General features: G+C 36.7%; 3 protein-coding genes across 5 annotated transcripts in view; all 3 read right to left on the reverse strand.

Moving 5' to 3' along the window:
* LOC306805356 (uncharacterized protein) overlaps window positions 1–7,014 on the reverse strand; it is a 77,772-nt gene extending 70,758 nt beyond the window's left edge. The window contains exon 1 of the mRNA XM_079313063.1: window positions 7,010–7,014. The gene's annotated coding sequence lies outside the window, so the exon portion shown is untranslated. The remainder of the gene's footprint in view (window positions 1–7,009) is intronic.
* RCAN1 (regulator of calcineurin 1) overlaps window positions 1–8,319 on the reverse strand; it is a gene marked incomplete at its 5' end in the record, with an annotated part of 37,094 nt that extends 28,775 nt beyond the window's left edge. For both annotated transcript variants that reach the window (XR_013775182.1, XM_079312991.1), the window contains one exon: window positions 8,043–8,319. Coding sequence is in view for 1 of the 2 variants with exons in the window: in XM_079312991.1 (XP_079169117.1) it covers window positions 8,043–8,303 (261 nt within the window). The remainder of the gene's footprint in view (window positions 1–8,042) is intronic.
* The window catches only part of IFNAR2 (interferon alpha and beta receptor subunit 2), an 844,054-nt gene that overhangs the window by 363,133 nt on the left and 466,221 nt on the right, over window positions 1–14,700 (reverse strand). The window lies entirely within an intron of this gene.

Genomic DNA, 14,700 nt, shown 5'->3' on the forward strand with positions numbered 1-14,700 from the left:
CTGGGTGACACAGAAGGAAGATTTAAGTAACTCTGCTTCCCAATTTAAGTGATCAATAACTCATTCACATCATTCCATCTGCTCCTCCTAGAACCAAGGATTTTTTCAATTTTTTTCTTTAGATTTTACCTTTTAAAGCATCATTTCTCACCAAGGCACTGAAAAGGATGGAGCTGCTACAAATAACTCCAGGAGCTGATGAAGAGTGAGAATGAAACACCTTTCAAAAATAGCCCCCAGTGTCAGCATTTGCTTCCCAGCCCAAAGTGGTCCCTAAATAGCAGCAAGGCAGTGCCAGCTGTGTCACAGCAGATTCCTCCTCACCCCCTTGGATTGCACAGCACAGTGGAACTGGATTCATTCATTTACTTCCTGCACTGATGACTCCACAGGAATCTAAGAGAAAAATCACTAAAATCGTCTTAATTTAACCAAAGTCTAATATTCCATAAGGGACAGGATATAGGGAGTGGCCTGAAGCTGGAGCAGGGCTGGATTTTGGGAATTAGGAATTGTTCTTTGGGATGGAATTGCCAGAGCAGCTGGGGTTGTCCCCCTGGATCCTTGGAATGTTCAGTTCCATTCTGATTCCATGAAATAAAAACCTCATTCTCCATATTTCCAGATCAGCCCAGTGAAGAATGGGTTAATTCCCAGCAGTGCCCAAGAATTAATTAGCTGTTCATTATTTTATACTGGTTAATTCACTCTGATCAGCAAACATTCTGCAGTTATTTGTGCTTCCCACACACCTTCAGGCCTGTATCATCTCTGGGGTCAGAACTTCAGGATTTTTTTTTACTTTTCCTGTTTAACTGCCATTTTTGAAAAGTGAAAAAAAAATCTAGAAAGTAAAGCAGTTGTCCCTAAAGTATTTTATTACATCTTAATGGGTTTTTTTCAGTTGTGACAGGTACAAGAACTGCCCCACTGAGTGAAGATATCACCATATTCCTGATGGAGTAGGATGAAAAATACTTCTGTAATTAACAATTTAGTATCACTAAAAATGCAGTTGTATTATGCCAAAACTATGACTTGAGGAAAAGCAAAGAAGGATGAAAACAGCAGGTGTTGGGGTTGTTTTAATTTCTAGTTCCTTCTAACATGACAACAGGATTTGTTTAACTCTAATATTAAAGATATCATCAAGTTATGTGTTCATCTTCTGACACATCCTCTGTGACTAAGGGAAAAACAAAAGGAAATTAAAAAAAAAAAAATTAACTTTAACACAAGAGGCTTTGGAAAAATCACACAAGTTGGTATTTCTGTGATCTTTAAAGAATGACATTTTCCACAGCAGTCACAGAAGGAAGAATGGAAGATAAAACTTCAAAAATATTTCCTAAGAATGTTCTGGGAGGGTAGGAAAAAACCCAAAGTAATTAGCAGAAGTTTCTGCATTTCAAAGAACAGACCTGGAAATTTCAAAAGCAGTTAAAAAATGCTAATAAAGATCATGGAATGGTTTTATTGGGAGAGACTTTAAAAATTATCCAATTCCAACCCCATTCCACTATCCCAGCTCCAAGCCCTGTCCAACCTGGCCTTGATAAAATAATAAAAAATAATAAATGGAGCTACAGAAGAGTCTGGAATTTATCCCAAATCACCTCATTTTTGTTGAGGTTAATGCCTGACACATTATAATAAAACAACAGAGCTTTGAGGGTGTCATTTATTTATTCATATGGCAAGACCCACCCTGATTTAAAAAAAAAAAAAAAAATCAGTATTAGAAAATAACTGTTGAAAAAAAAAATTTAATTCCTGAATATTCCAGGCAGTGTTTTTGGGTTAGGAACTCCCACTTGCTGAAAGCCAACACAGTTCTGTATCTCCTTCTAACTCCTGCTACAGAAATCTCTGGATTTACCTTTTTGAGATAAAAATATCAGTGGGGAAGAGCAAAATTCCACTCTGGCAGCTCAGGAAGGAACAGATAAGAACCTCTCCTGAAAAGAATTCCTGCACTTCAGCTGCTCTGGGCAAGGTGAGGAACTTTTATCTTGGGATAGATCCCAAAAAATAAACTTCCAAAAAAAGTGTTTGTAGCTGTTGTATACCTGATACAGATTGTGAGCTTTTCTCAGAGGGAGAATATGGGATGTTTTGTGGGGTGGGCTGTGTTTAGTGGGGTTCTGCTGATCTCACCTGCTCTGAGCTGATTTTCTCTGCCTTGCACAAGCCCAGGCAGGAGCTGCTCATACTTTCCACTGCCTGCCCCTGGAGCCTGAGGAAAATTCAAGCTTTTCATCAGAGTTTCCATCAGCCAGGCAATGCTGGCTCCCATCTTGTTGGGATCTGGCCACAAGAAACTTTCTCTTATTATTTAACATCCCAACCTGCAAGAAATGGACATTTTAGTTCTTATTTCATCTTCTTTTCCCATAGTAATGGGCATATTCCCAGTGCAGCTTTCAGTAATTTTCAATAATTCTATACTAAAATAATCAGAGATGGGAGTTACTGTTCATGGATTTAATATTATCTCACAGAGGATATTTTAACTACAGACCCACTGAAGTGTTTTGTTTAACTATGAATGGCTAAAAAATTACAAATAGGAATAAAATCCACTTATTATACCAACAGAGCTTGGTTTTTTTGGCACCTCACCAGCTGCTACCTTCAGGGAAAGGAAACAGCACCTCTAGGAAAGAAAAGAACAATTGTCCTGAATAATTCTCCTGCCTTTCAGCCAGTCCTTCTTGGAAAACAGCCTGAATTTTAAGAGGTCTCCATACAAACAGCCACTTGTTCTGAAATCAGCACCTTCAGGGAAGTTTCCAGAAGAGTTTTCAGTCCATGCAAGAAAATAAAGTGATTTTGGTTTACTTGGCTGCATCTAAAAGTAAAAAACTTACATTTATGGGGTTTTCTAGGATTTTTTTCCACCCAAGCTGTTCGATACAGACATTATGAATAAATCAATTTATCAAGAAGCCCTGAATTCACACAGCTGCCACTCCTAAACCACTGAAAATTGAGGTGCTGTCTCAATTTTCCTACTGCCTTTTGAATTTCAGCAACAAAAAAACTCAAATCCAACCCCTGAGCTCTGCACTCACCTCAATAACCAAAAGTTGTTTCCAAAGAAAAGCTGAAAAAGCAAAAATTAAATCCAACTCTTCACTTGTGACCCTCTAAAATCTGCCTGGGGGCTGAGAGAAGTTACATTTTAATGAATGAAATTCACTGAGTGTTGACAGCTCTGCTTTTATCAGTAATCAATGAGTGGAATCATTTCAATTAATGAAATTAATTAATTTATCTCAGGCAATAAAAAGTGCTGGGAGGAAGAGACAAAAGGTCTAAAGCAGCTACTTAGGGATGATTCTTCTTCCATTTAAAGCTGGCACAAACTCTGCTCAGGATATTTTCACATCCTAAATCCCTGGGTTTGGTAAATAATCAATCACCAACCACCTCATTTTTAATATTTGGATTCCCAAATGTTTTGGGACAATGATTTCCACATCTCATTTCAGTTTAATTACACCCACAAAATAATTTTAAAATGGTGGTTTAGACCTCAGGTTCACTGAACACAGCCTGGATTTCAATCATTCCCAGTATATTTCCATATTTTATAAGGGGAAAAAAAGGAAATACAAGAACAAGGGATAAAACCCTCAATGAAAACCACCCCAAACTGAGGAAAGTGTTTAAACACCATTAATAACCCCAAAATTAAACCAAACCCACCCAGGCTGGAGTGGGTTACTGTAAAGATATTTACATTATATAATACATTAAATAAACTATATTTACATTATTGCTGGCTAATGTAAATATATTGCATCATTGTTTAATTATTTCCTTCATTTACAGTTCTCCTGACCTGCAGCTATAATAGCAAGTAATGTTATTTATTAATAACCAAAATTATTTATAAATTTATCAACACTGCTTGTTAAAACCTGAATGAACTACTGAATAAACTGTCCCAGAATTAAACTTTTGCTGCTAAAAAAACACTTTATAATTTAAGCCTCTTCTGCATGGGACAGTTCAGTCACTGGTGAAATTAATAATTATTTAATGCTTTTATTATTTATAAAATTTAAATATATTTATATTTTATATGTATATATTTATATTTTATATTAATATAATTTTGTGTATATATTAATATATTTTTATATAATATAAATATTATATATTTCTGTTTTATTTCTACCTATGAAAGTGTTTGCTTGATGATCAATCCACTCTGAGGATTTCAAGGAATGGATTTTTTCACACAGAAAAAAATTCTTTTTGGAGCCCTACAAAAAGTCCAAGTGTGATATAAACCTGAATACCTCCACTTAACTAAATACTTCCAGCAAAACCTTTTCAGAATGGAAGGTTTTTAATTGTTTTGTAATGGTTTTAGTGTTCAAAATAAATCCAGATTATTGAGATGTGATTATGAACCACAGTCTTAACCCTGAGCTTTATTTGGAAAGCAAAAGCATTAAAAACTATAAACACTGCCACAAAAAGAGATTTTTTTGGTTTTTTTCTTGGCAAAGAAAGAATGAAAACTTTCAAAATTTATGCAGGTGCCAATAATTTATGTTTCACATTCCCATAAGGGAATATTTTGCCAAAACCAGAGCTGTGGTCACAAAAAAAAAAAGAAAATTTAAAAAAAAATCTATAAACCACTCAGCTTTTTGGAAATCTGCTTTCAAAATGTTTTCTTTTTAATGTGATCTAACAGGCTTAAAAAAAAAAATGTGAGGAAAAAGGATTAGGAGGCATGTGGCTGAGGCAGGAAGAGATTATCAGAAAAATGGAGATTATTTGTAAAGAAAGTTTTGCAAATACTGAGAAATCTGCTGAATTTCCTGCAGAGCAAAGTAATTCTTTAAGTACTTCAAAAAGCCCAAATCCACCTCATGATTATTTCAGGGGCCTGCAAGGCAATTAAAGATGTTTAAAAGCAAAGCTCATTTAACAGCTTTATTTACAGCTGAGTTCACAAAAGCTTTTTCTGCACTGAAATCACAGCAAGCTGAAGGAAAAGAACAATTTGGGAATTTTTGGTAGCTGGAATTCCCAGGATTCAGCTCAGCTTGGTGGGATTGATTTTCAAATATTAAATTTATATATATATTTTTTATTTTTTTTATAAATAATTGCAGAGATTCTTTCCCAACCAGTTCTGGGGGACACAAGTTCAATTCCAACTCTGAGTGCACTTCCAGCAAGATGAATTTCTTTAATAATTCAATTTTCCAGCAAAGTTTTCCCAGAGAAAAATAGTTCCCATGATAGAACAGGCAGCTTTCAGTTTCTCTATGAATATAACTCCTTGTTAATTATGGAAAAGTTGCTGCTACATTCATTAATTTGTAAAAATTAACAGATTAAGGTAATTATCATGGAATCATTAAAGGTGGAAGTGACTTTCCCAGCAGAACCATCATGGAAATAAGATAAAATATGGTCTAAAATATAGAAATAGATCTAAAATATTATTTTTTATCAGCTAAAGTGTCCTCAAGTGCCACATCCAAACACCTCCAGAACACTCCCAGAGATGGAGATTTACATCACCTCCAAATCTTACAATTTGCAAGGAATTGAAGGAATTTGATCCTTTCTAAGTGAAATTATCATTAAAAAAAAATTTCTCCTAGCCCTAAAAATTTAAAAACCCCATTTGAAATTAGCTACTGACACCTTTTCTTAAATAAGTCAGTACACAGGAAGACAGTTTTAAAAATAAAACTCATCTGGGTGTTGGATGAAAGACAGAATTAGAATTCCTCAAGCACACAATCAACACTGAAGCTACCAAAAGCTGCAGATCCAATGGAAAAGACAGCTCAGAAAATCCAAATTTTTCCAAGCTAATTTGCCAACTTGAAGATCAGAAAAAGTGTGTTGTTTCTATTTTTTTAATTTGAGGTAATTACTTCAGTAAACAGGAAAAAAAATACAGAATTTAAAGGAATTCCTGAACTCTGCTTGAGAAAACTTGAAAGTAAGTACCTAGGTGATTTCTGGAAGATTTTGGATTGATATTAAGAAACTGGTCATGAAATATTTTTATTTCTTCTCAGAATAAACTGGCATTTAACAGAACTATTACCTTGATAGGAAGGTCTGGTTTTTAAATTAAAACTTCTGATTTCTCAACTGGGATTATCAACACCTCAAGTAAAAAAAGCTTTTAAAAATTGAAAAGGATGAAAAAGAGGAATATTCAAGCAGAAATCATGATTTGGGCAGAGCAGAATAGAAATAGTTATCAGTAGCTGTCTTGTCTCACCTTTGATTGGATCAACCCTCCTCAAATAGGGCAATCCAGGATTAATAAGGGGCCCACTGAAGGAAAAAAAAAATTAACTCTGGAGAAAAAGGTATTTTAGGAGTGTTACATCTGCTGGGAAAAGCAGAATGTTCAGAGAATAGAACAGAACCAACCCACTGTTCACAGCAAAATTCAGAGTATTTACAAACACTGCACTGAGGATTTCTCCATCACCAGCAAATTCCACACTTTTGCTTGAGTTTGAATTTTTCTGTGCACATTCTACACCAAACCAAGGGAATTTAATTAAAATTCACTCCCTAAGCAAGTGCAGCCTTTTAAAACAACCCTGGAATTCAGGAATTCAGTGTCACCACCATCACCTCCCACACCTCAGGGACAAAACTGCATTTCCTTGGTCACCAGATGCTCTGAAAAACTGGGCACATCACTGGACAATGCAATGTTTTCCCTCGTTTTTAATATAAACTTTGTTTTTCTTAAATCATTTGGATGATGATGAGGGCACCTTTCACATCTCTAAAATCTGAGATGCAGCCTGAGGGCCTCGTTCCACTTTATCTCTCTGACATTTGGCCAACAGAACAAATTAAAAACACAGCCAGTCCATGTGTGTTCCTATAAAAAAACCACTTATTTCCAGTTTTAAAGAGTGACCAGCTCTTGCCAGCTCTGTAACTTGATCAAGTGAAACTAAATTAGGTATTTCAGCACTAAAAATCAGTGACCAGACACCTAAACTGATTTTTTTCATCTATAGATCTGTGTGCACCTACCACGTTTATGGTCAGCAAGTTCCAGGCACTTCCACTCCCTTTTCTTTAAAATTCTGTGTTATTTATAAAACCTTGAGACTTTTCTTCCCTACTGGAGACAGGTATTTATTCAAGTTCAAGACAATTCTCCCATTCTGTCCCTTAGAAATGTAATGTATGCAGTACCTGTACATGTTGTCATCCAGGGTGAAGAAAACACAGTTTATACTGAGATTATGAAACTCAAATTAATTTGTTACCACTGCCCAATTTTTCAAGTCCATTCTGCTTAATTCAAATCTGTTTAAAAATTAAGCACTTCCTTCAGTACCAAAGGGTTTGATAGCAAAACCAACGACAAAAACAAGGGAAAAAAAGACCAAAACCACAGCATGGGGTGTGCCAAACAACCTTAAGCACGAAGCTCAGCGAAGGGTGGCCCAGGGATATTTTATTTAATTTCTGTTTTATGGAGAGCTTCACCCTGGGGTGTGCTTTCAGGAATCACGAAGGAATCAAGGTAAAATAGCTTTTGGCGTTGAAATCCACAATCATGGAATCCCTGGGGCTGGAAAATCCCTCCCAGCCCAGGCAGTGCCAGCTGTGCCCTGTCCCCACCTTGTCACCCCAGTGCCACCTCCAGGTGCCACCTGCAGGGATGGGCACTGCAAACCTCCCTGGGCAGTTCCAACCCCTGAGCTCCCTTTCCATGGGGAAATTCCTGCTGCTGCCACCCTGAGCCTGCCCTGCCCAGCCTGAGGCTGTTCCCTCTGCTCCTCTTCCAGCTCCACCTCACGGGCTCATCCCCAGCCCGGCACGGGGCTCCGGGCCCCGGCAGGACCGAGGGGGCGGCGGGGACGAGCAGCCACAGCCTCGCCCCCTCATCCCCCGGCACCTCCCGAGGGTGGAGGCGGCCCCAGAGAACCGCCACGGCCCCGACAGAACCGTCACGGCCCCAGAGAACCGCCACGGGCACAGCCCCGCGCCCCCTCACGGCTCCCGGCTCCCCTCACCCGGTACGGGCCGTCCTGGAAGACGCGCGGGTCCAGGTTGCAGGCGATGGTGGCGCTGGGCAGGTCCCGCAGCGCTACCGCCTCCATCTCTCGGTCAACAAAGCTCCACTCCGCATCCGTCTCCTCCTCCTCTTCCTCTTCCTCCTCGTCCTCCCCGGGCGGCAGTGACTGCTGCAGCGGCGGATCGTCCATGGCCGGAGACGAGCGGAGGCGGCGGCGGCGACGTCGTTGAGGCGGCTTCTCCCACCCCCCGCCCGCCATTTTGTTTCCTCAGCCTCCACCCCGAAGCAGCCAATCAGGAGCCGCGGCCGCGCCCACCTCGCGCCGTTCAGCCAATAGGAAACCGCCGCGGCAACAGGTGGCGGGTGAGGCCGCGGCCGCCATGTTGAGTGAGGGCAGCGCCGTGAGGGAGCGGAACAGCTCCGACCTGTACAATAAATTATAAATGTAAAATATACTATATATACCATCTATACTGTATATGTAGTATATATTGCATGTGTAATACGCGTGCGTGCTATATATAGTGTGCTATAGGCGAAAAAATGTACTGTCTATAATACGCTATATATGCCCTACCGTGTGTGTACTGTATATACAGTAGTTTTATTATATGTAATATACGGTAAATAAAAATATTTTCTGTATAGTATTTTGTGTGTCTATGTGGTATATCCAATACATAATAGAGTGCAAAAAGGTGCTTTTCTGTAACAATATACTGCATGCGTATGCAGGAACATATATAACATACAGTATGTATGATACATATAAAATATGCTATATATTATAATATAATATATATTAATACATCATATATATATATATGTATAATTACTAAAGAGGGAAATATATTAATTCCATGTCTGGAAGTGTACTAGGCTAGCTTGGGTGGAGCTCGGAGTGACCTGATCTCTAATATAAATACCAAATATTTATATAAAAATACCAGATGAATATAAAAATTCCTCACCCAAAGACCTACACGTCAGCTGAAAATTGCCACTGTGTGTGTTGTAATTCTCTTATCTGCCTTAAGGACAAGCTGAGCCACCCTTTCAAACAAGTATTTATTACGGTTTTAATATTTATTTACTTTTATATATGCCTCTACCTATATAAAGTTTTATATAATATTCTGCTTATATTTTTATATTTATTTTTATATATACGTGGTGTTACCTTCCAGGGGAAGGCCCAAGAATGAGCATCAAAGATCACAGAAGTTTTTTATTAAATTATTGTGACATTCACACATCTCCAAACATCCCACACCAAATTCCTTCAAACTCTCTGATCAATTTGGAACCATTTCAATCTTTTTCAGAGGGATAAGCTAAAAACAGGATGTTTTTTGTGCTAAGTGACATAAATCTTCCTGTTCTCAGATCCAGACAAATGGTTTCTTAAAAAGAAAAGGAACTGAGCAAGCCCAAAGTGTTTAATGCAAAATCCAGCCAAATTAAAGCCATTTAAACCAAATTATTTGATGCCTTCCTGCCAGGGCTGGTGACTCTTTCCTCTCTGAGGAGCATCTCTGGATTCTCTGCCTCCTGTAGAAATTCCACCTGAGGAATCCAAATGGAAATCTGCTGTTCCACAGAATTTAAAAAAATTCAGAGGTAAAATTTGCCAGCAATGAATTCCTGTCACTGCAGCCTGGGAAATCCTCATTTCCCACTGCTGCTAATGGCACAAGCTGGGTATTGCAATTCAGGTGTCAGATGTGAAGGGGAAAGGGTATTTTTAATTATATTTTATGTAATTAATTGAGGGTAAAGGCCAGCTGAGGTCTGCTCAGCAAGCCCTGCAAGGCTCCAGAGCCAAAGCACCTCTCTGCCCTAAGAGCTTAAAAGTTCTAAATTTAATTCAATCCCAGACGTCAGAAAAACAAAATAACTAAACCTGAATCTCCCTAATCTGAGGATTTAATTGTTCATCCTCTCTTCTTGCATAGGAAGTGATGGCAACGGCTGCTTTTGACTGGAAGAGGTGGCGAGAAGAGGAAAAAAAATGGATTTTGGGCGCAATTTGGGCCGATGGTTCCCTGTAAGTGAGGGCGATTAACAATAATGATTTCCCTGCAGGAAAAGCTGGAGCGCTGCCTGGAGCGGGGCCAGGGAATGAATGATCCCAATGCGGCAGCGCCGGCCAGCGGCACCGGGAATGAAAAACGGGATCGGCACGGGAATGGGGCTGGCCAGGGGGGGAGGAATGGAATGGAATGGAATGGAATGGAGAATGGAATGGAATGGAATGGAATGGAATGGAATGGAATGGAATGGAATGGAATGGAATGGAACGGAATGGAATGGAATTGAACGGAATGGAATGAAGTGTAATGGAATGGAATGGAATGGAATGGAATGGAATGGAATGGAATGGAATGGAATGGAATGGAATGGAATGGAATGGAATGGAATGGAATGGAATGGAATGGAATGGAATGGAATGGATGGAATGGAATGGAATGGAATGGAATGGAATGGAATGGAATGGAATGAAGTGGAATGGAATGGAATGGAATGGAATGGAATGGAATGGAATGGAATGGAATGGAAGGGAATGGAATGGAATGGAATGGAATGGAATGTAAATAGAATGGAATAGAGTGGAATGGAATGGAATGGAATGGAATGGAATGGGAATGGATGAATGGAATGGAATGGAATGGAATGGAATGGAATGGAATGGAATGGGAATGGAATGGAAGAATGGAATTGGAATGGAATGGAATGGAATGGAATGAATGGAATGGAATGGAATGGAATGGAATGGAATGGAATGGAATGGAATGGAATGGATGGAATGGAATGGAATGGAATGGAATGGAATGGAATGGAATGGAATGGAATGGAATGGAGAATGGAATGGATGGAATGGAATGGAATGGAATGGAATGGAATGGAATGGAAGGGAATGGAATGGAGAATGGAATGGAATGGAATGGAGAATGGATGAATGGAATGAATGGAATTGGAATGGAATGGAATGGGATGGAATGGAATGGAATGGAATGGAATGGAATGGAATGGAATGGAATGGAATGGAATGGAATGGATTGGAATGGAATGGAATGGAATGGAATTGAACGGAATGGAATGGAATGGAATGGAATGGAATGGAATGGAATGGAATGGAATGGAATGGAATGGAATGGAATGGAATGGAATGGAATGGAATGGAATGGAATGGAATGGAATGGAATGGAATGGAATGGAATGGAATGGAATGGAATGGAATGGAATGAAGTGGAATGGAATGGAATGGAATGGAATGGAATGGAATGGAATGTAAATAGAATGGAATGGAAGGGAATGGAATGGAATGGAAAGGAATGGAATGGAATGGAATGGAATGGAATGGAATGGAATGGAATGGAATGGAATGGAATGGAATACAACAGAAAATAGAATGGAATGGAATGGAATGGAATGGAATGGAATGGAATGGAATGGAATGGAATGGAATGGAATGGAATGGAATGGAATGGAATGGAATGGAATGGAATGGAATGGAATGAAGTGGAATGGAATGGAAATGGAATGGAGAATGGGAATGGAGATTGAATGGAATTGAAATGGAAATGGAATGGAATGGAATGAATGGAATGGCATGGAGAATGGATGGAATGGAAGGGAATTGGAATGGAATGGAAGGGAATGGAATGGAAATGGAATGAATGGAATGGAATGATGGGAATGGAATGGAAAATGGAATGGAATGGAAATGGAAATGGAATGGAATGGAATGGAATGGAATGGAAATGGAATGCAAGGGAATGGAATGGAATGGAATGGAATGGAATGGAATGGAATGGAAGGGAATGGAATGGAATGGAATGGAATGGAATGGAATGGAATGGAATGGAATGGATGGAATGGAATGGAAAGGAATGGAATGGAATGGAAATTGATGGAAATGGAATGGAATGGATGAAATGGAATGGATGGAATGGAATGGAATGGAATGGAATGGAATGGAATGGAATGGAATGGAATGGAATGGAATGGAATGAATGGAATGGAATGGAGAATGGAATGGAGAATGGAATGGAGAATGGAATGGAATGGAATGGAATGGAAAGGATTGGAATGGAATGGAATACAACAGAAAATAGAATGGAATGGAATGGAATGGAATGGAATGGAATGGAATGGAATGGAATGGAATGGAATGGAATGGAGAATGGAATGGAATGGAATGGAATGGAATGGAATGGAATGGAATGGAATGGAATGGAGAATGGAATGGAATGGAATGGAATGGAATGGAATGGAATGGAATGGAGAATGGAATGGAATGGAATGGAATGGAATGGAATGGAAGGAAATAAAATAAAAATAAAAATAAAAATAAAAATAAATTAAAATAAAATAAAATAAAATAAAATAAAATAAAATAAAATTAAATAAAATAAAATAAAATAAAATAAAATAAAAATTAAATTAAATAACATGGAAATACGGCTGGCCAGGGTGAGAAAAATGAAATGAAATGAAATAAAATAAAATAAAATTAAAATGAAAAGAAATGAAATGAAATGAAATTAAATTAAATAACATGGAAATGTAGGTGGCCAGGGAAAAAAATATGAAATGAAATAAAATAAAATAAAATAAAATAAAATTATATTAAATTAAATTAAATTAAAATAAAAATAAAATAAAATAAAATAACATGGAAATGCGGCTGGCCAGGGTGAAAAAAATGAAATAAAAATTAAATTAAAATAAATTAAATTAAATTAAATTAAATAACATGGAAATGTGGCTGGCCAGGGTGACAAAAGTGAAATGAAATAGAATTAAATTAAAATGAAATAAAATGAAATGAAATAAATTGAAAATAAAATAAAATAAAATAAAATTAAATTAAGTTAAATTAAATTAAATTAAAATAAAATAACATGGAAATGTGGCTGGCCAGGGTGAAAAAAATGAAATAAAATAAAATAAAATTAAAATGAAATAAAATAAAATAAAAATAAAATAAAATAAAATAAAATAAAATAAAATAAAATAAAATAAAATAAAATAACATGGAAATATGGCTGGCCAGGGTGAGAAAAATGAAATTAAATAGAATTAAATTAAAATGAAATGAGATAAAATAAAATAAAATAAAATAAAATAAAATAAAATAAAATAAAATAAAATAAAATAAAATAACATGGAAATGTGGCTGGCCAGTGTAAAAAATATTAAATGAAATGAGATAAAATAAAATAAAAATAAAATAAAATTAAATTAAATTAAATTAAATTAAATTAAATTAAATAACATGGAAATGTAGGTGGCCAGGGTAAAAAATATAAAATGAAATAAAATGAAATGTATTGAAATAAAATAAAATAAAATTAAAATAATTTAAATTAAAATAAAATAACATGGAAATGTGGCTGGCCACGGTAAAAAATATAAAATGAAATAAAATGAAATAAAGTAAAATAAAAATAAAATAAAATAACATGGAAATGTGGCTGGCCACGGTAGAAAATATAAAATGAAATAAAATGAAGTGAAATGAAATGAAATAAAATAAAATAAAATAAAATTAAATTAAATTAAATTAAATTAAATTAAATTAAATTAAATTAAAATAACATGAAAATGTGGCTGGTCACGGTAAAAAATATAAAGAAATAAAATAAAATTAAAATAAAATAACATTATATTACATTACAGTAAAACACATTAAATTAATATTTATTCTAACCAAATGGAGAAAGAACAAACATCCCAGAATCCCACAATTATCAAGGTGGGAAGAGACCTTTTGAGATGACCCCAAACCCTGTCCCCAAGAGCCACTTCCAGGCACAGTGACTCCACCACCTCCCTGGGCAGCTCATTCCAATCTCTGAGCCCTTTTCTCGTGGAATTTTTTTTTTCTCAAATCCAATCTGAACCTTTAGGTTGTGCTGCTACAGACATTTTGCTTCAAGAGCCAAAGTCATGAGATTTATCCAGCCAATACAGCTGGAAATAAGGAATGTAAATGGTCAAATCTTTGGATGTCTTTGATAAAAACACCAGCAAATATTAACAAGCAATCTATTAAACAAAAAAAAAAAAAAAAAAAAAAAAAAAAAAAAAAAAAAAAAGAAACCTGTATTGTTTTAAAATTAACATTTTCCAGGGGAGAGGTTTGGACGAGGTATGAAACCACTTTTTAGCAGCTTTAAGAGAAAAAAAAAAAAAAAAACCACTCCTGAGATTTTTCAGGGCTGGATCTGCTTAGCTGAACAAAAACAATAGTGAGGAGAGGATCCAGCTAAACCTGGAGCACTGGGAGAGTTTGTCACAGAACAAGAACAAATGGTCCCAGTGATTAGGCAGATTTAAACAAGAAACAAAACATAACATTAACAACATTTAACATCAGAATAAATCATTAAACGAGGCTGGAGATTTCCTTCATGTCTGGTTTTTGTTGGTTTTTTTTGGTTTTTTTTTTTTTTTGGAAGGTATGTGCTTTGCTCAAAATCAGGTTAAATTAAAGAATTGAGATTTTGGGTACTTTATAAACACACTTTAAATATCTGGCTTGTGTTGGAGAGGCTCAGCCCCTGTGTGTGGGAGACTCTTGAAGGGGAACAGTCTGGGAGAAATGAGCCCAGAGGGGCTGCTGGGCACATGAAAAGCACAGAGCTCCT

The sequence above is a fragment of the Erithacus rubecula genome, assembly GCF_903797595.1.
Source record: "Erithacus rubecula genome assembly, chromosome: 1".
Lineage (NCBI taxonomy): Eukaryota > Metazoa > Chordata > Aves > Passeriformes > Muscicapidae > Erithacus > Erithacus rubecula.